Consider the following 26889-nt stretch of genomic DNA (forward strand, 5'->3'; position numbering starts at 1 on the left):
TCATTTATCTTTTTTGTATGAGGAGAAACAGGCCAACAACAACAAAAAAGGAGGAGAAGCATGCAGTTAGCAAGATCAGAAGAGCAGTTAGCATGAAAATAGCGGTAAAAGTTAGCATGAGACGCAATATTCCGACGGTGAGAAAGAGGCTGAAGACAGTCAGTCAGAGGAGGGAAGTTCATGAGATGAAAAGCTTTTGATTCCACCCTATTTAATAAAACTGTGTGATTAGAATCCCCCCAAACGTGCGAAGAGTACTCCACACAAGGATGGATAAGGATAAGGACCTTGTACAGAGTTAGTAGTTGGAGGGGCGAGAAAAACTGCCGGAGACGTCCAACTTCATTGAAGCTTTTTTAGCAAGAAATTAAATGTGAAGTTTCCAGTTTAGATTATGAATAAAGGACAGACCGAAGAAATTCCGTATAGAAGAGGAGAACAGTTGAGTATCATTGAAGAGGAGGGGATGGTTGTCTGAAAGGTCATGTCGAGTTGACAGATGGAGGAATTAAGTTTTTGAGGCAGTTTTCTCTGCCCCAATCAGAAATATCAGAAAGATCAGAACTCAGGCGTTCTGTGGCGTCCCTGCGTGATCTGATGATTTCCTGATGGGTTGGTCGTCTCTGAAAAGACGTGAAAATATGTAGGGTGGTATCATCAGCAAAAGAGTGGATAGGAAAGAAGTTTGGTCTAAAAGATCATTAATGAATAATAGAGAGTGGGTGACAGGACAGAACCTTGAGGAACACCACAGTCACCACTGTTAGTAGATTTAGGAAAACAATGGCCGTCTGCCACAGTAGCAATAGAACGGTCGGAGAGGAAACTTAAGATAAAGTTGCAGAGAGAAAGATAGAAGACGTAGGATGGCAGTTTTGAAATCAAAGTTTTGTGCCAAACTCTATCAAAAGCTTTTGATATGTTTAACGCGACAGCAAAAGGTTCACCGAAATCTCTAAAAGAAGATGACCAAGACTCAGTAAGGAATGCCAGAAGATCACCAGTAGAGTGGCTTCGACTCAAGCCACATTGGCGATCAAATAGAAGATTGTGAAGTGACATGTTTGAGAATTTTCGTAATGAGAATAGATTAAAAAACTTACGACAAGCAAGATATTAGTTTGACGGATTAGAACGGTTACCCTTTTTAGGAACAGGCTGAATGTAGGCAAACTTCCAGCATGAAGGAAAGGTAAAAATCGAAGTAGAAGTTGAAAGAATCTGGCCAGTCAAAATGCACGCACGGAAGCATAGATTTTGAGAACAATAGGAGGGACCCTATCAGGTCCATAAGCTTTCGAGTGTTTAGGCTAGCGAGGGCATGGAAAACATCATTACAAAGAACTTTAATTGAAGGCATGAAATAGTCAGAGGGGAACAAGCCCAGAATCATTCAAGGTGGAATGATTAGTAAAGGCTTGAGATAAGAGTTCAACTTTAGAGACAGATGAAGTGGCAGTGGTATCATCAGGATAAAATAAAGGAGAGAAAGATGAAGAAGTAAAGTTATGGGAGATGTTTTTAGTCAGATGCCAGAAATCTTGAAGGGGTTGGAGTTTGAAGGATTTTGACATTTTCTATTTATGAAAGAGTGTTTGGCAAGTTGAAGGACAGACTTGGCATGATTCCAGGCAGAAATGTAAAGTGCCTGAGATTCAGGTGATGGAAGGCTCAACTACCTTTTGAGGGCAAACTCTCTATCATGTATAGCACAAGTATAGGCTGTGTTAAACCAAGCTTTAGAAGGTTTAGGATGATAAAAGAATGGGGAATATATACTTCTATGCCAGACATTATCACCTCTGTTATGTGTTCAGTACACTGAGATGGATATCTGACACGGAAACAGTAATCATTCCAAGGAAAATCAGCTTAATACCTCCTCAGGTCCCCCTAACTGACAGAGGCAAAACCCCAGAGGGACCTCTGCTTTGCGGATCCAAAGGAGGGATTGGAGAAATAGGACAAGATACAGATATGAGGTTGTGATTAGAGGAGCTCAACAGCATAGCAGAAGAATTAGAAGTAAAGAAAAAGTATAGAATGTTGGGCCTATCTCCAGGACGGTCAGACAGTCAGAAATACAATTAGAGTGTTGCATCAGTTGCTCTAGGTCATAGAGAACAGCACATCTGAGAGCTAAGTTGAGAACTAGATCACTAGGATGGTCAGTAACGGGAGAAGAAGGCCAAAACTGGTGGTGAACATTGATATCTCCAAGGACGGAGGTATCTGCGAAAAGATAGAGAGACAGAATGTACTCCACTTTAGAATGTAAATAGTTAAAGCATATACAATAATCAGAGGAGTTAGGGGAGAGATAAACAGCACAGATCAATTTAGTTAGAGAGTGACTATTGAGTCGAAGCCAGATGGTGGAAAACTCGAAAGATTCAAGAGCATGGGCATGAGAGCAACTCAAATCGTTGCACACATAGACGTAACATCCAGCTTTGGAACGAAAATGAGGATAGAGATAGTAGAAGGGGGCAGAAAAGGGGTTACTGTCAGTTGCCTCAAACAGCTGTGTTTCGTTGAAAAAACGAAGATGAGGTTTAGTAGAGGAAAGGTGGTGTTCCACAGATTGAAAATTAGATCTAAGACTGCAAATATTGCAGAAGTTAATGAGGAAAAAGTTGAGGGAGGTGTCAAGACATATATGGTCGATACCGAAAGAGCAGTCCGGCCTGGAGGCATTTCTGGTCCCTTCCTCAGAATGGGATTCCGAGGCTAGGTTTTTTTTTTTATTTCAAGTGAAGGGTGTGTGTGTAGTAAGTGCTTGTAGTTTTGTGTTAGGAGGAAAGTTGTCTTAGAGGGCAGGCTGTGAATGCCTTCTTGAGTTGTGAGACACAAAAGAGAAACGCTCAGTGAGATCATAACTAGCTTTGATAGTGAGTTTACAACACAGTAAGGGCTCCACTGTTGTCTCTATATCTTCTTGTGTGGCTTTCCAGTATTTCTAGGATAATACACAGTAAGGGCTCTACTCCTCCCTGAACAGATCCAGATCAGAACTGGTTCAGAACCGAACTAGTGTTTTTAAACCTCGTTGGGAGTAAATTATTGTTTTGGTAGGTGTCTATTCCTGCCAAGGAAATACCAGGCGCGTCCCCTGGGCGGCGGATTAGGGAAACCCTAGAGGGAATGTCTTTCCTTTGGCGTTGCTCTGAATAATCAATAAGGAGCCTTGGACAAAACCGCGGAAAAGGAGTGGAGCCCTTACTGTGTATTACCCAAGAAATACTGGAAAGCCACACAAGTAGATATAGAGACAACAGTGGAACCTTTACTTTGTATTATCCAAGAAAAATTATGAAATCCCACACAAGAAGATATAGAGACAACAGTGTAAATGGGATTTGCAGCCATGACATGGGTTTATTTCTATGCAAGAGGGAAACTGACCAAGGACAACAAAATTTATATAAAAAAAGGCCCAATTGAAATGCAAATATCCTAAAAGATTGGTAAAGAATTACCCAAAAGACAGGGACAAATGTTTTGAAAGCCTCATCTTAAATGAAGTCAAGTCGTAGGAAGATGGAAATACAGAAGCAGTCAGGGAGTTCTAGAGTTTACCAGAGAAAGGTATGAGTGACTGAGAATACAGGTTAACTTTTATATTAGAGAGTTGGACAGAATAGGAATGAGAAGAAGAATAAAAGCCTTGTGCAGCAAGGCCGCAGGCAAAAGGGAAGCATGGAGTTAGCAAGATCAGTAGAGCAGTTAGCATGAAAATATCGATAAAAGATAGGAGATGCAACATTTCGGCGGTGAGAAAGAGGCTGAAGACAGTCAGTCAGAGGAAGGGAGTTGATGAGACGAAAAGCTTTTGATTCCATCTTATCTAATAAAACTGTGTGAGTGCAACCTCCGCAAACATGCTAAAAGTACTCCATACAAGGATGGATAAGACCCTAATACAGAGTTAGCAGCTAGAGGGGAGAGAAAAACTGGCGGAAACGCCTCAGACCGCCTAACTTCATAATTGTTTTAGCAAGAGATAAGATGTGAAGTTTCCAGTTAAAATTATGAGTAAAGGACACACCGAGGGTATTCAATGTAGAAGAGGGAGACAAAGGAATTAAGTTTTTTAAGGAATTGAACACCACTATATTTTCTCTGCCCCAATCAGAGATCTTAGAAAGATCAGAAGTCAGACGTTCTGCGGCGTCCCTGCGTGATTTGTTGACTTCCTGAAGGATTAGTCATCTGAAAAAAAAAACGTAGAAAGATGTACGGAGGTATCATCAGCGTAGGAGTGGATAGGGCAAGTTTGGTTTAGAAGATCATTAATGAATAATAGAAAGAGAGTGGGTGACAGGACAGAACTCTGAGGAATACCACTATTGATAGATTTAGGAGAAGAACAGTGGTCGTCTACCACAGCTGCAATAGAACGGTCTGAAAGGAAACTTGAGATAAAGTTGCAGAGAGAAGGATAGAAACGGTAGGAGGAAAGTTTTGTAATCAAAACTGTACCAGACTCTATCAAAAGCTTTTGATATGTTTAACGCAAAAGCAAAAGTTTTACCGAAATCTGTAAAAGAGGATGCCCAAGAATCAGTATGGAACACCAGAAGATCACCAGTAGAGCGAACTTCACGGAAGCCATACTGGCGATTAGATAGAAGATTGTGAAGTGACAGATGTTTAAGAATCTTTTTATTGAAGATAAATTAAAAAAAAAAAACTTTAGATAAGCATATGAATAAAGTTATAGGACGGTAGTTTGAGGGATTAGAACGGTCACCCTTTGTAAGAATAGGCTGAATGTAAGCAAACTTCCAGCAAGAAGGAAAGGTAGAAGTCGATAGACATAGTTAAAAGAGTTTACCTATAGGCAAGGTGCAATCACAGAAGTACAGTTTTTGAGAACAATAGCAGGGATCCCATCAGGTCCATAAGCATTCTGAGGGTTTAGGCCAGCGAGGACACAGAAAACATCATTACAAAGGACTTTGATTTAAAGCACGAAATAGTCAGAGGGGGGAAGAGAAGGCGGAACAAGCCCAGAATCAAAGTAAAGGCTCGAGAGAAGAGTTCAGCTTTATAGACAGAAGAGATGGCAGTGGTGCCATCAGGATGAAATAAAGGAGGGAAAGATGAAGAAGTAAAACTTTGACATTTTCTATTCATGAAGGTGTGCTTGGCAAGTTGAAGAACAGACTTGGCATGATTCAGAGCAAAAATAAATAAAGTGGATGAAATTCAGGAGATGGAAGGCTCAAGTACCTTTTGTGGCTAACCTCTCCATCATGTATAGCACGAGAACAGGCTGTGTTTAGAAGGTTTAGGTTGAGAAAAAGAATGAGGAATGTACGTCTCCATGCCAGACAAAATCACCCCTTTTATACGTTCAGCACACAGTGATGGATCTCTGAAGCGGAGACAGTAATCATTTCCCTACCGAAAATTGTATCCAGGAACTCATTGAATGTCGGTGGGACGTCTTTGCTAAAGGAGGTGTCACACTAGCACTTTTTCCGTCGATTAATGCGATTTCCGTCTAGTTTTCAACGTTCCTCATGAACTTATCGCATGAATTTCTCAGATGATAGGGATCGTTTCCGTCTGCAAATTTTCCGCCTTTGTTTACATACCAAGACCAAGATCACAAGACTTGCCGCGTCTCCTCAACCTGCTTCTACGTGCATTGGTTCTACCACTAACCATGAACGCATCCATGCTCGCTTTTTGGCTTGTTTAGCTCGTCTAAGTTTCGTAATAAACAGTATTACGTTCAGAGGAGCGTATCTTTGCCGCAGCGTGGCCTCCTTGTTTGTTTACATTGTCGGTCTGTGTTGGCGGGAAGTGACGACGAAACACCGTTTGTGTGTGACAGGCCGCAGCCAAAATATTGTCGATTTTCTGAAAAACGACGGAAAAAGTAGACGGAAAAAGTGCTAGTGTGACACCACCTTAACTAACTACGCGCATCGCTAATAACTACACCTCCCGAGGTGTAGTAAAGACATAGCTATCTCTATGTAAATATTCATGAACACAAATAAGCTATTTTCTAGCCTCAGCATAGCTTTACCATACAAGCAACATGATTTTGTGATGCACATAATGAAATTTTACATGGAACAGCAAAAATAAATATCAAGATGACAGAACAATATTTCAAATTTCCCCTCGCCGCCAACGAGCCAATCGTCGAATTGCATGGCCAGCAGGCAGCTGCCACACTCACCACAATGTGTGAACTTCCTGCTACTCTAGTAACTGCTGCTATGGAATAAACATTCACCCATAAACCATGTATAGCTACTAGCCTACTATGTTCTGCCGGTGTCTCTTCTTTTTTTTTGCTGTGATTTTCACCAAGGTTAGTCTCAATGTTGGTGAATCATTGTATCCAGGCTTTATTATGAGGTTCAGTAGGCAAAATGAAAGGATTGTTCAGACCGTTGAGTTGTAACTGTGGGGGCGTTGTACTGTATCGAAGTTTAAAAACAACATCATACTCCTCAGCCAGTAAGAACACAAAGCTGCTTTGTGATTGGCTGATTTCGCTCGTTAAGTCACAGTGATGACGTCACATCTTCGGTAGCCAATGATCACTCTTGGATTGGTTAGCGGCAAGTGTTCGTGGATATCAATTCTACGACCTCGTTGCGATGTCGCTATCAGACCTGTTCGTCAGTTACTACCGACGTGCTACCGACAAGTTTCGTGGATTCCACCCCAGGTGCCTTCAACTGGCCGAGGCAAAACGCCAAAGGCTTTTGAGGATCTTGAAGAAGAATTGGAAAATTTGGGCAAGATACAGAAATGAGATTATGATTGGAGGAACCCAATGGAATAGATAGGATAACAGCATAAGCAGATGGATTAGAAGTAAAGAAAATATCAAGAATGTTGGACGTGTTGCCAAGATGGTCAGGAATGTGAGTAGGGTGTTGTACCAGTTGCTCTAGGGTATGGAGGATAGCAAAGTTGAAGGCTAATTCACCAGGATGGTCAGTGAAGAAAGAGGAAAGCCAAAGCTGGTGGTGAACATTGAAATCTCCAAGGGTGGAGATCTCTGGGAAAGGATAGACGATAGAGTGACAGAATGTGTTCCATTTTGGAAGTTAAATAGTTAAAAGAATTTACTATAGTCAGAGGAGTTAAGGGAGAGATAGCTAGCACAGATAAATTTTGTTAGAGAATGACTATCAAGTCGAAGCCAATGGTGGAAAACTCGGAAGATTCGAGAGCGTCGGCATGAGTAGGGCAAAAGTAGGGTGCGGGAGAGTTGGAAATACAGTTGGTCTTTTTGGCCTCGGAGATAGAAATTAAAGAGGTGAGCTATGAACGAATTGGTGTATCGAAAACAACCAGATGATGGCAAACACATGGTTTCGTTTACACGTAAGAAGACTGTACACTTGGAAGAGCCCGTGAGATAATGTCAGTAGCCAGATAGATTATATAACTATAAACAAACGTTTCAGAAACGCCATAACAAAGTCTAAAACTTACCCAGGTGCTGACTGTGATAGTGATGATAATCTAGTAGTGGCTGTGGTAAGATTAAGGCTAAAAAGCATAATAAAGAGAAGAGATCCACAGTTGAATTTTAAAAAGTTGAGGAAGAACATAAAGGAAAGATATAAAGCTGCAGAGCAAAACAGAAATGAAGTCCTTGCAGATGAGTATGATATGGATGAGTTAGACGCGGAGTGGAAATGTTTACAAAGAGCGTGTGTGGAAACAGCTGAAGAAATACTGCCAAGAAGAGAAAGGTGAGCAAGACGAAAATGGAAGACGAAAGATATACTTGATTTAATGGTTGAGAAAAGGAGATATAAACAAAGCAATGCAGCAAGATACAGAGATTTAAACAGAGAAATCAAAAGACGATGTAATGCTTCTAAGGAAAACTGGATAAACGAGCAGTGTGATGAGATAGAATATTTGGCAAAGGGAGACACACAAATGAGTCAAAACTCGAACTGGAAGAAGAAAGTTACGAACAGGTAATCCACTAATGAAAAAGAATGATGAGCTGGCAATGGAAAAAGAGAAAGTTCTCAATAGATGGAGAGAGTATATCGAGGAGTTCTTCGAGAATGAAAGGCCACAAAGGTTGGAACTTGCGGTAGAAATCACTGGACCTACTATTGGTGAAGATGAGATGAAGAAGGCATTTGAGAGAATAAAGGCAGGAAAGGCAGTCGGAGAGTATGGTGCAGCAGTGGAGATGTTACGTGCTTTAGACAAGTTTATTGTTAGAAGGATAACAAACATAACTAACAAGATATACAATAATGGAGAACTTAATGATGATATGTGCAGATCAGTTTTTATAACTATACCAAAGAAACCGGCAATACCAGTGCAATAAGCATAGTATGATAAGTCAAATACCGAAAATATTATTAACAATAGTGCAAAGATAAGAAACGAGATAGTTGAGGAGCAATATGGTTTTATGGAAGGAAAAGGAACAACAAATGCCATCGCCGCATGCAAAGGGGTCTGTGCGACGATAAAGAAACACGAAAACTAGAATAAGTAAAACATATGTTAATTAAGGTTTTAATGCTAAGGGCCAAAACTGAAGTCAAGACGCCACTAGAGTATAGTGAAATAACGAATAAGGATAGAAACAAGCTTGATAATGGTAGTGCAAAGGAGAGATGCGAGAATGTTTATAGTGGAAATCACTGTGTCTTGAGTGTTGTACCTTCCATGCACGATGGGTCAGCAGGTTGTCCGTGGCACCCTCAGGACAGAGGAGAAGTACAGAAGAAAGCGGGCTGTGATGGGAGTAACATCGTTACCTGGCTTACTCCTGCCAAGCAATTACACACACACACACACACACACACACACACACACACACACACACACACACACACACGGCCCGGTAGCTCAGTGGTTAGAGCGCTGGCTTCACAAGCCAGATGACCGGGGTTCGATTCCCCGGCCGGGTGGAGATATTTGGGTGTGTCTCCTTTCACGTGTAGCCCCTGTTCACCTAGCAGTGAGTAGGTACGGGATGTAAATCGAGGAGTTGTGACCTTGTTGTCCCGGTGTGTGGTGTGTGCCTGGTCTCAGGCCTATCCGAAGATTGGAAACAATGAGCTCTGAGCTCGTTCCGTAGGGTAACGTCTGGCTGTCTCGTCAGAGACTGCAGCAGATCAAACAGTGAATTACACACACACGCTGTATTAGCGTTTGAGTTCACAGGACCCCCAGACGTGGGTGTGGTGAAGATAATCTGTATTGTGATTGAATGAATGTGTGGAATTAATTTATGCTATATTCTTACTGTACTGTGCCTAACTATTTAGCATGTAAAAGTTCTTAGGGTTAAGTAGTGGTAAGCACGACAGCAGTCATTGTTTGGAAGTGTTGGAGGGGGATTAGGTACGACTCGTTGAGAAGCCTTTCCCCTCCCCCATCACTCTACCAATTAATGGTGTCCAATCGAGTACCACTGTCCTCCAGATGTAATTAGTTAGTATGTAGTGGAACATAGTGTTGTCATGGCTTTCTCTTGTTATTTACAGATCTTGACTGAATAAAACACAACACATTCCAGTCAACGTGAAGGGTTTCCCTATTCTGACAACTTAAATCGACACCGCCTTATGGGTGGTGGTAACACCATATTTGATTGAGATATTGAAAAAAATTGGAATTGACGGAAAAGATTTAAAGATTATATATATTATATAAGTTGTATTGGAATTAGAAAGCGGCAATAAAGATTGGAACAGAGAAGAGTGATTGGATCGACATAAGAAGAGGATTAAGACAGAAGTGTTTTCTGTCCCCAGATCTGTTCCCCTTGTACAGTGAAATAATTATGAGATCAGTGGAAGATTCACTGTTGGAGGACAGAACATAAACAACATGAAGGGAGGCGGTGGCATAGTGGATAAGGTGGTGAGCGTGGGATCGGGCAGACGTTTACGCGTAGGTTCGAATCCCACCACGTACAGCTTTAACCACTTTGCCATTTATCGAGTGGTTTAAAGTTACCTACATATCACCATGATACCCAGGTTCTAGGTGGTTACACTCAGGATGAGCTTGGGTGGTGATATGGGCCTTAATATGGGTACCACTATAAATAAAATTGCCTGCGCCACCAATGGGCGGAAGCTGAACAGCGCTTCCTATACACTCTTCAAGTGTGCCTACAGGCGCTATAGGCCTTACCGTAAAAAATAAAAAAAAAAAGACGCTGACGACACGGTGTTAATAGCTGACCCTCATGAGATATTACAGGATATGTTGACAGTCGTGAAGGAGGTAAGTGAGGAAAAAGGTTTGATTATAAATAAAGATAAAACGGAAGGTATGGTAATTAGTACGAAAACATGAAGACACAAATACCAAATGCACTTTAAGAATAAATAATAAGATAATTAAACAAGTGAGACAATTTTGCCTCTTGGGAAGTTATATAACAGAAGATGGTAGATGCAACGTACACGTCAAAAGGCAAATAGGTGAAGCAAGAATGGCATTTCAGAAGATGAGAAATACCCTAAGTAACAGACAGATATCAATAGCAACAAGAGTAAGAGCAGTTAAAACCTATGTCTGATCTGTATTATTACATGGGTCAGAATCATAGATTATATATAAACAGATGGAAAAAAAGTTGAAGGCATTTGAAATGTGGTGCTGGAGGAGACTATTGAAAATTTCATGGACATAGAAAATATCAAACGAAGCGTTGAAAAGAATGGAGGCTGAAAGAGAACTTTTGTTAAATGTGAGATTAATCCAGATGAGATACCCACCACCCACTCGTGGTGGTGGTGGGTGGATTCTATTCAAGTGAGGAGTGAGTGCCCACTACCTCCCATAGCTCAGTCCCCTTCTGTTTCTGCTGTTTTTGCCTCCCTTTCTGTCCTTTCTTGGGCAGCCAGGGATTTTGCCCTCAGGGATACCAGTGTCCCTGCCCAGGACTGACCTAGCTGGTTGGGGTGGGGCTTGCAACCCCTCCCTGTAAAAAAGTCCACAGCCACTATCAGACTTAGAGGTCGGGGTCGAAGCTCTAGGCGCGGGCGAGCCTCTAGCCACGATCTTGATCCGATTCTGCTGGGGTGTCCGACCGTGCAAGCTTCTCAGGTGCCGACACCAGACGAGCTTTCCTACCCGTATCACGGATGCTGGGAAAGCTTGCGAGATCCCTGTGTCCTGAGAAGGACAGGAGGATCCCTCGCCCTATTTTTAACTTTGAGGGTGCTGGTGGGGTTGCAGACGTGGAGCCTGCCCGTCGGACCATTCCTTGGGTAAACCTTCGGAGGGTTTTACGTGTAGGCTTCTGGAATGTCCTAAGCCTCTCAGAGAATCAACGACTGCCTCAGCTATTGGATGAGCTCAGTAGGCTGAGGGTGGATATGGTGGGACTCTCTGAGACAAGGAGGACTGGCAGTGATGAGACCAGTAGCAAGGGTTTTACTTACTATTGGTCTGGCATGAGCAATTGTCATTATGTCAAGGGGGTAGCCATAGGCGTCTCCAGCAGACTGCAGCCGTCCGTTGTAGAGGTTACTCTGGATATTGAGCATATAATGAGACTAAGGCTGAAGCACAGTCTACACTTCATGTCTGTTGTTGCAGTATACACTCCTACCGAGGTGAGTGAAACTGAAGAAAAGGAGATGTTCTATGCCAAACTCGACTCTGTACTGTGTCCCTGTCATGATGCACTTATTATTTTGGGCGACTTTAATGCTGTCACTGGCACTGAGAGAGCCAGCTTCGAGTTATATATTGGTCCTAATGGCTCTGGTACCAGGAACGACAACAGCTCTTTCCTTCTGAATCTTGCAAGATCCAGAGGGTTGAGAATTGCTGGTTCCTGGTATCAGAGTCCAGCGCTGCACCACTGGACTTGGTGTAGCAATGCCGGAGGGGTAGTGAAGGAGATCGACCATATCCTTGTTAGTACTCGTTGGAGGATCCTTCAGAACTACAGGGTTTTTCGGAGTGCTGACTTCTTTGCAACTGATCACAAGCTTGTTGTTGCTACACTCAAGCTGCATGTCAAATCCAGAAAGCCTCTAAGAAGTGACCATACTGTGTTTTATCTTGAGAAACTGAAGGACTTGACATGTGCCCAGGAGAATGCAGTGACAGTCTCCAATCAGTTTGGAGGCTTGACACCATCGAGAACCCGGTAGAACTATGGGAAACCTTCAAGCGTGAGACTTTTGAGGCTGCCAAGGAATGCGTTGGGGAGCGCTCAAGATCACATAGGGGCTTAGCCTCAGTAGAGACGCTGGACAGTATTGAGGAGAGTCGCGCTGCTAGACTAGCTGACAACCGCAACCAGTACAGGGTTCTGTCTCTTGGGACTAGAGCTCTCCTGAGGAGAGACAAGGAGAGGTATGTCAGGGGTCTCGCTGAGGATGTCGAGTATCATTTAAATGCTAATGATCTCTGACCTACCTATCGAGCCCTGAAGAAACTCCGCTCCAAGTCTACCTATCAGGCAAGTGCTATCCGAACAGCAGATTTCCATCTCATATCAGACGCAGATGGGCAGATGGCTCGTTGGATTGAGTACTTTGAGCAGCTGTTCACGGTGGATCTTCCATCTGGATAGCTCCAAACTGCATGGTTACAGATCCTGGATGCTGATCCACCCATTGATGAAACTGCACCCTCCATTGATGATGTCAAAGAGGCTGTGGCAAAGTTGAGGGGTGGAAAGGCAGCTGGTATCTGTAACATCAGTGCAGAGCTGCTCAAAGTGGGGGGTGTCTTGACTGCTGTATGACATTCCGGTTCCATTTCCCCTGACTAGAAAAAGGAATTGGTCATCCCTATCTGGAAGAGGAAAGGGGACCATCAGGACTGCAACAACTACCGTAGTATAACACTGCTTAGCGTACCAGTCAAGGTGCTTGCCCATTTGCTGTTGATGCGTATCCGCAGTCACCTGCTAAAACACTAGAGACCTGAACAGTCTGGCTTCACGTTTGGTAAGTCAACAACTGACCGGATCCTAGCGCTTCGCGTACTGGTGGAGCGCCGACGTAGTTTCGACAAAGGATGCTTGCAGCCTATGTCGACCTCAAGAAGGCGTTTGATTTAGTGCATTGAGAGACACTTTGGGATCTTCTGCGTCTCCATGGGATTCCTGCAAGGATTATTGGTCTATTAACTGGCCTCTATTCTGGGACTGTGAGTGTTGTGAAGTATGTAAATACGGGAGTGAGGCAGGGATGTGTGCTTGCTCCATCACTTTTCAATATTTGCATGGACTTGGTACTAGGTAGAGTTGTAGACCAAAGTCATTGTATCAGCAGTACTGAGATTACAGATCTTGTTTTTGACGAGTATGAAGTAATCTTTGCTGAGTCACTGGAGGTTCTGGTAATGGGTCTAGACTAGAGGCACTGCACGAGGAGGCAAAGTCCCTGGGACTCCAGGTTTCCTGGCCCAAGACCAAGGTTCAGATGTTTAGAGGCTTACTGCATGAAACAGTACAGTCTGTCCGTGCATGTGGCGAGGACATTGAGATCTTGGAAAATTTCACATACCTTGGTTGTGTAATGCGTAACGACGGTGGGTCGAGCCACGAAGTTGTAAGGCGGATTGGCCTAGCCCACGGCATTATGGACTCGCTCAACACGAGTATTTGGCGTTGTCGGTACCTGTGCAGACAGAAGATTCGGATCTTCAAGTCGCTGGTGATCCCTTTCTTATTCTACGGTTGTGAGACATGGACACTGAACACCGATCTGAAGAGACGAATTGATATCTTTGGTACTCGATGCCTTCGCAGGATCATGGGGTCTCGCTGGTATGATTTTGTGTTAATTCAGCGATTGCTCCGTGAGACTGATTCGAGGCCGATTACCAGTCCGTCAACGCCAACTGCGACTATATGGGCTTGTGGCATGCTACCTGGAAGCCAGTCCTACATATCTGGTTGTCTCCGAAAAGGATAACCCAGCACGGAGAAGGCCAAGGGGATGTTCACAGAACTCATGGCTGTGGCAAGTCAATGCCTCCTGCTGGGAGTTACTTGGCACAGGAAGGGAGTCTGCATGGAGACTCGCAAGGCGTGACTGTCTGTAATGGCGCTATAGGGTGGGCGAGGCGACGCATCTCCTGGCATATGCCCCCATGATTGATTGATACTTAGGACATGTTATGAGATGAGGAAGACTAGAAAACCTGAGCTTGACGGGAAGAATACCAGGTAGAAGGAGGAAGACCAAGAGAGAAGTATTTGGATGGCATAATAAGAACAGCAAGAGAAAGATTAATGGCTGGTCGTCTGCTACAAATGACAGCCAATAGAAAAGAGTGGCATTCCATGGTCGTCAACGTCTGTAGAGGCACAGCACTTCAGTAAGTTAAGCTAAGGTAAGGTGTCTACTACCTTCTGCCATGAAAGCTGGGGAAAGCTGTTGTGACAAACAAAAACGATTAGCACATAGGCTCACTGAGATACCAGTACTGAACAGGTTCAAGATAGTTAGCCAAATGAATGGGATAAATGTTTTGAAACCTCCCTCTTAAATGAAGTCAAGTCCAAGGAAGTTGGAACTAGAAAAGCAGGTAAGGAGTTCCAGAGTTTACCAGAAAACGCTTGCGTTAGAGATGGACAGAATAGGGGGTGAGAGGAAGAAGAAAAGGCGTTTTCAGAAGCGTCACCGCAAGGCCAAACATGTTTGACTTCACGCTGAACAGGACAGTGCTGAGGACACCGTCGGTGGTGCCAGACGACCGTGTCACTGTGATCTCAATCCCTGGGAGAAGTTATCGTACACATCAGTCGCCTGAGACAGCACTGTGGTCAAGACGTAAACACAGCAGCATAGTGGAAGAGTTTGGAGATTTATTCCTTGATGGTGAATATCATAGGTCACCAGTGTTTCATCATTTGTATATGCCGAGGGCCGAGCAGCGCAATACTCATCAAAAACAACAGGTCTTCAGTTCTGGAAGTGGTTTGATCTACGCGGGCTTGTTTTGAAGGTGTTCCATTGTAGATGTATGGCTGCGGTTTTCTGACACCTATATAATTGAATTACGTCAATAATTAGCAGATAATCCATTTTTACCATCATTCATTACTTTATGATATAAGGATTTGCAAAAATATTATCATTTTTTCACGTAATAATAGAAAAGTAACTCCATTATTGTATCGAAGTCACGACTAGAAGTATGGAATCGGACAACACCCACAACAAGGACGGATAGATGCGACATGTCACCAGCTACCACCAGCTCCTTAATTTATTTCACGCCGTATTTTTTATATCGGTTCTCTCCAGTATGCCGCACAATATGTAAACGTAAATCTACATCTACAGTACCCACTTCTATGGCATAACATACGTCTAACTATTCAGTTTTATTCGAAATGTAACTCCTTCTTGATCTCATTCCATGAGGTTGATGGGGTTGCTCCACGCTGATTGGCTTAAAAGCGTTTGCCAAACGAGAGCAAACGCTTTGGAAAGGCGTTTGCTCGCGTTTGCGAAAACTTGCCTCCGTTTGACTCCGTTTGCCCTCAGCCGCGCCGCTACTGAAAACGCCTAAACTCTTGTGCAGGAAGGCTTGGGAGAAGGGAAGTTAGCAAGATCAGATGAGGAGTTGGCATGAAAATGGCAGTAGAAGATAGCAAGAGATGCAACATTGCGACAGTGAGAAAGGGGCTGAAAACAGTCATTAAGAAGAGGTACTCATTATGTATGTATGTGCTTAAGCAATAACATTCTCTCTCTCTCTCTCTCTCTCTCTCTCTCTCTCTCTCTCTCTCTCTCTCTCTAATGTTACGGCCCGCCCGTAACATACATTACTACCATCACCTCCTCCGCTTGTTACCTCGTTCGCCACCTCTCCGCCTCCCTTCCACGTCACCGTCTCGTGAACCTTCCACGCCACCGTCTCATGAACCCTCCACGTCACCGTTTCATGAAGCCCCGCTACTGTCCCGAAGTTGGATTCACGCGGCCCCTTTCGACTCAACCGGAAGTGTTGAGCCAGCTCTTGGCTTTCTGGAATGCAAGTTGAGATCCAAGCCTCAACCAGTGAACACAACGCCTCTTGGGTCTACCGTGGGATCAACCATCACCCAGCACTTCACCACTGCGACACCGCATAAGTATCACTTCCCCTCGTCCGTGTTTTCCACATTGCCTCTATATAGGATTAGGATTATTGTTAGGTATTAAGTTGGGTTCTTTATTGTTGTATTTATTACTGTGTTATATGTATATGTGTATGTCATTTTCCTGTGTTTCATGTTATATATCTGTGTTTCATGTTTCATGTTATATCTATGTGTCAATTTCATTATGGGTTATTAAAATAGCTTTTAAAGTGCCCCCTTTGCATTTCCTCACCAGTTGAACCTGCAGTGTTTTTTTTTATTGTTATTGTTCACCGGCTCCCCGATGCCAATCTTACCAGTTTAACCGGTGAACGTAACAATTGGCGACCGTGACAGGACCATTATAACCCATGTTCAGTGTTCCATTTTTCCAGTGACTTTTTTCTGTGATTACTTGTGTTTCTGTGGTGTTGTGACTTTGATGTGTTTTTTTCTGTGACTTACTCTGCGTGTGGTTTAAATTTACCTTTGTGCGATCAAGTGGCTCCTTTTGGGTTAAACGTGCTTCGTGACTTTCATTGGTATCGCATAGCAGTGGTAGAGCAGGAAACCAGGTAGAAAGGCGTGTTCACCGATAGCACTTATCTCTATTTTTGCACATAGGCAGGTGTGTAATAAGTGTTATCCAAGTGTTGGGATCATCATATGTTCATGCGAACCCTCAATCCCCTCACTTCGCGGATCATTTTTCTCGCTAGTTAGAATCGGCCATTTTAACTAGTCTCTCAGACTAATCCGCCTCCTTATCAATAACAAGTCTCAGTACAATTCGCTCCTCACTCTCAAGTCTCGTAACTAGAGTAATCCGGATCCCTCTTAATGCCGTAACTCTCTAGTTTACCCCTCATTAGTGATTGTACTCATAAGTGTTTACTTAAGTATAATCTAGGTAATTTCAAGGTTGCCTTTATTATCACTCTGCCAAGTTCCTCACTTAAGTAATTCGCTTATCATTTTTTTTTTTTGTTGTGGTTTAACATCTATTTAATATGGCTTCCGCTCAGTTTAACGTTGAAGATTTTTGTGCCGACCCTTCTCTGGAACAACTTAAAGATGCTAATATCAAGAAGGACCAATGGAAGACCATCGCTAAACATTTTGATGTTCCCATCACGTCTCAGATGACTAAAGAGGTCATTAAGAATGTAGTTGTTGAACATCTAGTGCAAGAAGGTCAGTTGCTAGGAAATGCCATAGAAGAGTTAACTCCCATGTCAGCCTCTACGAGGACTATAATACACAGTCCCCAGGAAGAACAGGATAAGAGTAGGATAAGTCAATGGGAAATTGAGAAGCTTAAACTAGAATACCGGATGCATGAAAACAAATGCAACTACAGGCAGAAAAAGAAGCGAAAGAAATGCAACTACAGGAAAAAACAAATGCAAACTACAAGCAACTACAGGAAGCAACTACAGGCAGAAAAAAAGAGAGAGAATTTCAGTTACAACTTAGAAGGCAGGAGAAAGAGTTAGAAATTCAGGAGTTAGCCCTACGAAATGACGCTAAGTTTAGAGGGAAGAAATAGATATAAAGAAACAGTTAGCAAGCTTTAATCCTGCTACAGCTGCTCCGCTAGTTCCCCCTTTTGATGAATCTGATGTTGACGGGTCATTTCGCGCTTTTGAGAGCATTGCTAATAGGAATAAATGGCCCAAGGATCAGTGGGTGTCTCTCCTTGTCCCTAAGCTAGTAGGAAAAGCTTATAGGGTATACAACGGCCTTAGTGATGAGGTAGAATATGAAGAGATCAAAGGTAACATTCTAGACGCCTACTCTATCACTTCTGATGGATACAGACAACAGTTTCGAAAGTATGTGAAACCAGAGTCTCACACCTATGTTGAATTTGCTAGTGAGAAACTAAGACAATTTAAGAAATGGTTAGCCGCCCTTAACATTACCACCTTTTCGGAGTTGCTCAATCTAATGGTCCTGGAAGAATGGAAGAACAAGTTACCCTTTAATATTCTGAGGCATGTGGAAGAACGGGAGAGAGTGATCTTATGTCTGCCGCTAAAGTGGCTGATGCGTTTGCTTTGTTGATGGGATCCCTGGGTAGTAGAGGTCGTGGTTCACTATCTAATGTTAGGTCCTCCTTTGGGGAAGGTTTTGGGGCGCGGGTGGTAAGCCGACCGGATTCTCGCCAAATGCATATAATTCCCCCTGGTGTACATACTGTAAGAAGCCAGGTCACACGATCCAAAAATGTAGACACCCAAATTGCAAGGCCTCTCAACGTCAACTTTCTTTTGTGGCCCCTAAACCTAACACATTTGAGAACAAGAAACCAGTGGCCCTAGCTAACCCTGTCAACTCTCCTCTAGAACTTTATGACTCGTACATGTATCAAGGTAAAGTGTCCCTGACTGATGGTAAAGACAAGGCAATAAATATCAAGGTTCTGCGTGATACAGGTGCTGCCCAATCCATCTTAAGGGAAGATGTCATCCCTAACATCAAACAGGCTTTCACTGGGAGAAGGTGATCCTTACAGGTCTCGAATCACAGCTCTCCTATCCCTTGGCTAATATTAGCTTACAGTGCCCGTTCATTTCAGGAGAGGTTGAGGTAGCCATTAAACCTGGTGAACTGCCAGTACCGGGGTACATCTTGTACTGGGTAATGATCTTGCGGGTAACTTGGCTGTTCCAAACTTAATTGTTCTTGATTCTCCCTTAACAGAAAGTCCCACTAAGACCCTGGACGAAACATCCCTCACTTCTTCCCAGTGTGTGCAGTCACCAGGTCTCAGTCCAAGTCCCCTGCCCTTTCATCACCTCCTCCACCAATGATTGCCTCTACTGACAACTTGTACAATAACATCATTTCAAAGGAGAATTTGATTAATGCTCAGGAACAGGATCTCACTTTGGCTAAGATCAGACATGTTGCCAGTGAGACAAAGGATATGTCTAAATTGCCTTGTTTTTATTATCAGGAAGGAGTCCTGATGCGTGCCTACAGACCTCCTGAACTGAAACAACTAGACACCTGGTCAGAAACACATCAAGTTGTCATCCCTTGTCTGTAAGACCAGCCATTATAGAACTAGCTCATGATGGATTGTCAGGTCATCTAGGCATCCAAAAACCTACAAGAAGGCTCTTCAACATTTTTTTGGCCAGGAATGAAAAAGGATGTGTCACACTATGTAAAAACATGTCACATATGTCAAATTGTGGGTAAGCCTAACGAACGCCTTGTGCCAGCTCCTCTGACGCCTATTCCAGTTCAGACGGAGCCCTTCGAAAAGATCATTCTAGACTGCGTAGGGCCCTTACCCAAAACCAAACGAGGGAATCAGTATTTGTTAACCCTCATGGATCCCACTACCAGGTACCCTGAAGCATTCCCTCTTAAGAACATCACATCAAAGACCATTGTAAAACATCTAATACATTTTTTCACCTCGGTAGGAATTCCAAAACAAATTCAGTCTGACAAGGGTAGCAATTTCACTAGCCATTTTTTCCAACAGATAGTGAATGAGCTAAACATCGACCATGTTACCTCCTCGGCTTACCACCCCAATCCCAAGGCTGTCTGGAGCGGTTTCACCAAACATTAAAATCCATGATGAAGAAGTATTGCTTGGAGCATCAAGGAGACTGGGATGAAAGTATTTCTTTCCTTCTCTTCGCTTTAAGAGAATCTCCTCAAGATTCTTTAGGTTACTCCCTTTTGAATTACTCTATGGTAGACAGATCAGGGGGCCTCTCAAAATATTAAAGGATCAATGGTTTACTCAAAATACTCCTTCAAGCCCCAGTGTGTCTGACTACATCAGTAACCTTAAGAATAAAATCAGTGAAGTCAGATCTTTTGCTAAATCAAACTTCCTCAAATCTCAAACTAAAATGCAACAGAATTCTCTTCCCAAATCTGTCATGAGAAGTTTCAAACCAGGAGACAAGGTTTTACTTTTCTCCCCACTCCAGGCAATGCTCTTCACAGTAAGTTCATGGGACCTTATGTTGTGGCTCAAAAACTAAGTCCATTAAATTATGTGGTCCACACTCCTGACCGTCGTAAGGATTCCCAACTAGTTCATATTAATCTAATGAAACCTTACCACTCCAGAGAACCAGAGGACGACTTGTCTCGCACTGTACCTGTATGTCTGGTAGGGAAGGAGTCTGGTCCTGTGCCCCCCGAGGAAGAGTCCGACATCGAATTCCTCTTCTCGTCACCTAAAGGACGCCCCTCAAACAGCCAAATCATGTCCAACCTTGATGAGGTGTTTCTTTCCTTAACACCTTCACAACAGTCTGATCTTAAAAAGTTATTGCTAGACTTTTCTGAAATCACAGGTGACCTTCCAGGAGTTTGTAATACTATCCAACATGACATAACATTAATATCTAATGACATCAAGCCTATAAGACAACCAGCCTATCGCATTTCACCCATTAAAAGAGACTTGATGAAAAAGAGGTAGACTATCTGCTCTGTCATCACCTTGCAGAACCTAGTATATCTCCTGGGCTTCTCCTGCCTGTTAACATCTAAGCCAGATGGTAGTAGTCGATTTTGCACCGACTACAGGAAATTAAATAAAGTGACGGTGCCAGACTCCTACCCATTGCCCTTGATAGAGGACCTTATAGATAGTATAGGAGTAGCCAAATTTGTAACCACTATAGACTTACTTAAAGGTTACTACCAGATTCCCTCTCGGACGAGGCCCAAATAATATCCGCCTTCATCACCCCCTTCGGACTATACCAATACACAGTGATGCCCTTTGGCTTGTCTAATGCTCCCGCCACCTTCCAGAGGGCTATAAATTACATCACTCAGGACTTGGAGGGAACATCTGCATATCTGGACGACCTGGTGGTGACTGCGGACGACTGGGCGACACATCTGACCCGTCTTCGGAGGCTGATGGGTCGGTTGCAGGAAGCCGGGCTTACAATCAACCTGGCCAAGTCCACCTTCGGGAAGTCTACGGTGGTCTACCTGGGACATGTGGTGGGGAACGGCAAGGTTCGCCCCAAGAGAGCTAACGTGGAGGCCATCCTTGGCTTCCTGTCCCTACCACCAGGAAAGCTCTCATGAGGTTCTTGGGGATGGCTGGTTTCTACAGAAGATTCTGTAGGAACTTCTCCACCCTGGCCGCCCCCCTGACGGACCTTATCAGCACTTCCGTCCCCTTCCACTGGACCCCGACCTGTGACCAAGCCTTCCAACACCTCAAGGCGTTCTCTCCTCGGAACCAGTGGTCTGGACGCCGGATCACTCCCGCCCCTTCCATCTACAAGTGGACGCGAGTGGAGTTGGAGTGGGTGCTGTCCTACTACAAACGGACCCTACAAGCGGCATCCTCCATCCCATCGCCTATCACTCCGCCAAGCTGAAAAACATCAACTCAACTACTCCACCATCGAGAAGGAGGCTCTGGCACTCGTCCTGGCGCTCCAACGTTTTGAGTGCTATCTTCATCCTGGTCCTCAAACTACGAAGGTCTTCACCGATCACAATCCTCTGGCCTTCCTTCACGCCATGAAGAACCGAAACCAACGCATTCTTAGGTGGGCCTTGTTAACTCAACCCTTCAACTTGAAGTCCACCATATCAAGGGGGTGGACAACATCATCGCCGACGCCTTATCAAGATCTCCCGTCTCACCTCCTTCATGAGCCCATTACGGAGGTCTTAGGGGGGAGGAAATGTTACGGCCCGCCCGTAACATACATTACTACCATCACCTCCTCCGCTTGTTACCTCGTTCGCCACCTCTCCGCCTCCCTTCCACGTCACCGTCTCGTGAACCTTCCACGCCACCGTTTCATGAACCCTCCACGTCACCGTTTCATGAAGCCCCGCTACTGTCCCGAAGTTGGATTCACGCGGCCCCTTTCGACTCAACCGGAAGTGTTGAGCCAGCTCTTGGCTTTCTGGAATGCAAGTTGAGATCCAAGCCTCAACCAGTGAACACAACGCCTCTTGGGTCTACCGTGGGATCAACCATCACCCAGCACTTCACCACTGCGACACCGCATAAGTATCACTTCCCCTCGTCCGTGTTTTCCACATTGCCTCTATATAGGATTAGGATTATTGTTAGGTATTAAGTTGGGTTCTTTATTGTTGTATTTATTACTGTGTTATATGTATATGTGTATGTCATTTTCCTGTTTCATGTTATATATCTGTGTTTCATGTTTCATGTTATATCTATGTGTCAATTTCATTATGGGTTATTAAAATAGCTTTTAAAGTGCCCCTTTGCATTTCCTCACCAGTTGAACCTGCAGTGTTTTTTTTTTTTATTGTTATTGTTCACCGGCTCCCCGATGCCAATCTTACCAGTTTAACCGGTGAACGTAACATAAATGGTTTGCATTTTTTCTTTTCTGATATGTTGATGCGACGCAATTTGGAATAAAAGGGTATTCTAATACCGGTACAATTAGTGATTTTACTAGAATTGTTTTTATTTTTGTTGATAGGTTACGGAATCGCATTAGCTGTGTTAACACCCCGTTTCCTTTCTGTATTGTTTTTGTGAAATGACTGACACAACCTGTTGATGTAATGTTCAGCCCTAATAGTTTACCAGATTTTGTAGTGTCAATTTCATTTTCATTTACTGTAATTTTTAATTGCTTATATTTTGCAATGGGTATTATCTTGAATTTCTCTTCACTAGTTCTTATTTTTCACTTCTTTTCAAATTTGTTTATTGTCTCTATTTCTCTTTCTACTTTACGTTTCATCATTAACTTTGATTTACTAGGAGTTGTTATTATTTGAGTGATGTCATCGGCGTACATAGTGTCTATTGAGCCGTGTTCGGGCATTGGGAGGTCATTAGTAAATAGTGTATATAGTATAGGTGATACTCGTAATACACTACCTTCCGCTTAACAAACTTACATTGTTACTAAATTCATTACCGATGTTAATTTTTGCTTTCCGGTCATCCAAAAAATTGCATAATACTTTTTCTAGTATATCAGGAAGTCCAAGTCTAAGTATCTTATATTTTTGTCCATTGTGCCATACCTTATCAAACGCTTTTGCTACATCTCTGAGGACCATATAAACTTGTTTTTTATCTGCCAATGCATTGGCAATGTATTCATATGTTGTTGTTATTGCTGTATGTGTCCCTTTATACGGTCTAAAACCATGTTATCTTTCTTTAATTATGTTATTTTCTGACAAAAAAATGTGTTTAGGCGTGCTAAAATAATTCTTTCGAGAATCTTTCCCGGCACTTCTAGTAAAGAAATTGGTCTATAATTAATGGGGTGTTTTGGGCTTTTGTCTTTCTCGGGTATAAATTTTATTATTGCTTGTTTTAGAATGTCAGGAAAACAGCCACTAGCCAAACATGCGTTAAATATATTTTTTAGCTGTTCATAAGCTTTGGGCGTACATTGTTCTAAGATTAATTTATCAATTTTCGTCATTCCAGGAGCTTTCTTTTTTTATCTGTTAATATACGATATTATTTCTTCAACTGTGATTTCCCTTGTGTGATAGTTTTCGTTGAGTTTGCTAAGATACACGGTTTGATACTTGTTTACTCTATTATAGTTAATGTTGATATACCTGTCTATGTGTTGTGAATGTGGCAAATCAAATTATCTTTCTTCTTCTGCCGTAATTCTAAAAACATCTCTCCATGTATTTTCCATTAAGGCACATTTCTCTCTATCTGTATAATATTTATTCCCTTCCGAATCTTTCATATAATTAGTACAGATGTTCTTCATACCCTTTAAAACTTTAATTTTATTCCAAAAATGTTTACTATTTTTACTGTTGTCAGAAATTTTTTTTTATTTGGTCATCCCAGTTTTTAGTATAGACTTCTTTACATCGTTCTCTTAGTTCTGTTCTTATTCTTAAATACACCCTATACCTTTGAAATGTCCATCCAAAAAGTTCCACAGATTCTTTTAAAGTTTTAAACAATCCCTCCAAGTCTCTTATCTCTGGAGTTTTTCTCAACTGATATTGATATTGGTAGAATGATTTTGGGATTGACACTTCCATTGCCTTTTTCACATCATTAAGCCATTTCTGTATGGCATGTTCAATTTGTTCAGAGGTGTTTCCTTCTAGGTTTGTTGTTGTGATTTGAGAGTCTAATTTTTGGTGAAAAAGATTCCAGTCCGCTCTTTGTATATTATAAGTTGCAGGGTTTAAAAATTACGGGCAAGTGATCCGAAGTGGTTATGTCTCCTGGTTCGTTACAGCAATTCAAGTAATGGTGCTTGTTGGAAAAAATTTTATCCGGGTTGGTTGACACATTATTGTTGTAAAAAGTTGGAAAATGGGGACCTAAGTGTATTAGTTTTCCTTCATTTATAAGATTTATTAGACTTTTTCCCACTGTGTTTTTATCCCTATTTCCAAAGACGTTATGTCTCGGATTAAAATCACCTAAAATGTAAGTTGGGAGGTTATTACTAAGAAGCTTATGTATGTCTGGGTACGGTAAATACGGACGTCTTGAAGGTAAATACGTTGTGGCTATTATAATTGGTCCAAGGCTTGTTTCTAGTTCTACTGCCAGAAAATCAGTGTCAAAGTCATCATAGAGTTTATGTTTAATATTATGTTTAACAGCAATTGCAAAACCATCATGTAAGTTTTCACTGTAGTTGACTTTATAAATTCTATATCCTGGAATTTTCATTTCTTTATTTGATTTTAATCCATGACTGTTTATTAATATAATATCAGGATCGGTAGATAGATATGTTAGTACCAGTGATTGTTTATTGGTGTTCCAATTCAGAACATTATGTTGGATAATTTTTAGTCTGTAATTAAATTGGAATTATTTTCTCTGGTGTGGACCTCTTTGTTGCAGAGGTGAGAGCTCCTGAATTAGTCCTCCTCTTATCTTTCGAAGTTCATCTATTTCCACAGTATACCAGCATTTTTATAGATTAATGGTTCCCTTTCTTATAAACCTTATGATCTGTTCTTCTGTGTATTTATCATTTGTGAATGTAAATTTGAATGTTTTGTTTTGAAGTCTGGTTATTAGATGTTCTGTTGTGAAATTAGTTGGCCAGCCCTTATTTACTTCCGTGTAAATCATAAGGCCTAGATCTTTTGCTTCTATGGGTTTGTTAGCCTCTCCTAAGCTGCTCTGTCTTCTTAGTGTAGGTTTTTGTTTTAGTTTGTTAGTTCGCTCTTGCTCAGTAGTTTCATTTGATTTGGCTGCTTCATGCATGTTACTCTCTTCATCAGGTATTATTATATTAGGCAAATTGTTAACTTTTAAGTTCTTTAGAATAGCTTCCTGGGTTTTCTTGGTTTTTAGTTTGTGCATGGGCTACACATATATGGATTTTAAGTAATTCTTCCTTAGTTATTTGAGGGTAGTTGAATTTTGGAGAGGTGCTGGGTGATGTTGTACTACATTAGCATATGTACTCTTTTCTTTCTCATTCTCTAGTATTCTTTTCTCTTTTACGATTTCTTTACGTTTCTTACATTTCATGGCCATGGTGCTATGGTTTTCTCCACAGTTCAGACATGTTTTATGCTGTTCACACTGATGCCAAACGTGTCCGTACTACATTCTGAGCAGATTTTGTAGTCTCTGCTTTTAGTACATTCATTAGTGAAATAATCTAGAGTATAACATCTCATGCAGCACTTGATAGGGATATATGTTTCCAGCTTGATTTCATGGTTAGGAATGCTGATGTTAAATGCTTTATTCCTACCTCAGTGCATTTTTAGCAAGTGTAGTTTGTGTAAATGTTAGTTTAAGAGTTGGTGAATTGGGAAACTTGTATACTAATTCCTCTCCAATCCATGTGTTCTGCCTTAATATTTTTTTCCCAATGTCCACATTGTTCCATTCATATATAAGGTCATCCACTCTAGGAATGATGACACTCTTTTAACTTTGAGCTCAGGTGGCATGATTGGGTTAAGTTCATTTTCAGCAAGTTCAGCTTTTGTTTCTTTACTGAAGATGTTGTCAGCATGGTGTTCGTTAACTGTTAGAACTGCATAACCATCGTATGCAGGGAAGATCCTGCTAACTTCAATGTCCCTCCTACTCAGGATTTCAATTAACTTAAGCTTTTATCCTTGTTAGGAGCCCTACATTTTATTTTAATTCTAGCCATATCAACACATAGTACCTACAGTCTTCTGGGTTAAACCTATTCCCAGTTGACTGCCTCTCGAGTCTTTAACTTGACTGTCAGCGTCCTGCGGCTCCGGCTCTGGTCTTCCTATGACCAGCCTGATTACTTCATGGAACTGTCCTAATGACAGCCCTTACGGGGTTCGGCTTCGTACCAACTCAGAGCCACTATATATTAGCAGGTTGTGAGGACTACACTGAGTGTAGTGAAAAACAAACGTCACTTGTCCAGAGGACTGATAAAGTTCATAGGAACAAGTTCCCGCTGAATGCAGCCAGTAGACAGAGTTCAACAAGTGAACAGGCGGCAGAGGAAAATTCCACTACTGGGAGCGCGCGGCTGAGGTGTTGCCGCTCTGGCCTACTGTGCTGAGCTGTTGTTGTTGTTGTTGATTGTGGGCATAAATACCCACACGGGCTATGGTGGCCCGTTCTGGTCTGGTATGGACTTCTTAACGCTGCTGGTGCCGCTTCTTCTTGGTGTGCTGGCTGTGTTGATTGTTGGCAGAATTGGTCTTGAAACAATCTATCATGTCGGCAATGATCTTGTCGTGATCTTTTTTTTTTTTTTTTTTACGTAGGGAAGAGGGCCAGCCAAGGGCAAAAAAAGAAAGTTAGAAAAAGCCCACTTGAGCGCTGGCTCTCCAAAGAGTAC

The 26889-nt window shown here is 42.4% G+C and overlaps 1 protein-coding gene across 1 annotated transcript; it reads left to right on the forward strand.

The window, feature by feature from the left end:
- Window positions 1–11123: 11123 nt before the first annotated feature.
- Window positions 11124–26359, forward strand: LOC123503949. The gene is made up of 4 exons (XM_045254074.1): window positions 11124–12030; window positions 12084–12348; window positions 13355–13553; window positions 26261–26359. Exons 1-4 carry the CDS (start codon window positions 11124–11126, stop codon window positions 26357–26359), a joined length of 1470 nt encoding a protein of 489 aa, XP_045110009.1.
- The last annotated feature ends 530 nt before the right edge of the window (window positions 26360–26889 follow it).

This window comes from Portunus trituberculatus, chromosome 15, assembly GCF_017591435.1.
Source record: "Portunus trituberculatus isolate SZX2019 chromosome 15, ASM1759143v1, whole genome shotgun sequence".
Taxonomy (NCBI): domain Eukaryota; kingdom Metazoa; phylum Arthropoda; class Malacostraca; order Decapoda; family Portunidae; genus Portunus; species Portunus trituberculatus.

Bases quoted from the DNA above. Each gene is read 5' to 3' on its own strand.
- LOC123503949 (XM_045254074.1), top strand. From the start codon at position 11,124: ATGCTGGGAAAGCTTGCGAGATCCCTGTGTCCTGAGAAGGACAGGAGG. The intron at 12,031-12,083 runs GTGACCATACTG...ACATGTGCCCAG, and splicing joins ATCCAGAAAGCCTCTAAGAA to GAGAATGCAGTGACAGTCTC. The intron at 12,349-13,354 runs GTATGTCAGGGG...TAATGGGTCTAG, and splicing joins CTGAGGAGAGACAAGGAGAG to ACTAGAGGCACTGCACGAGG.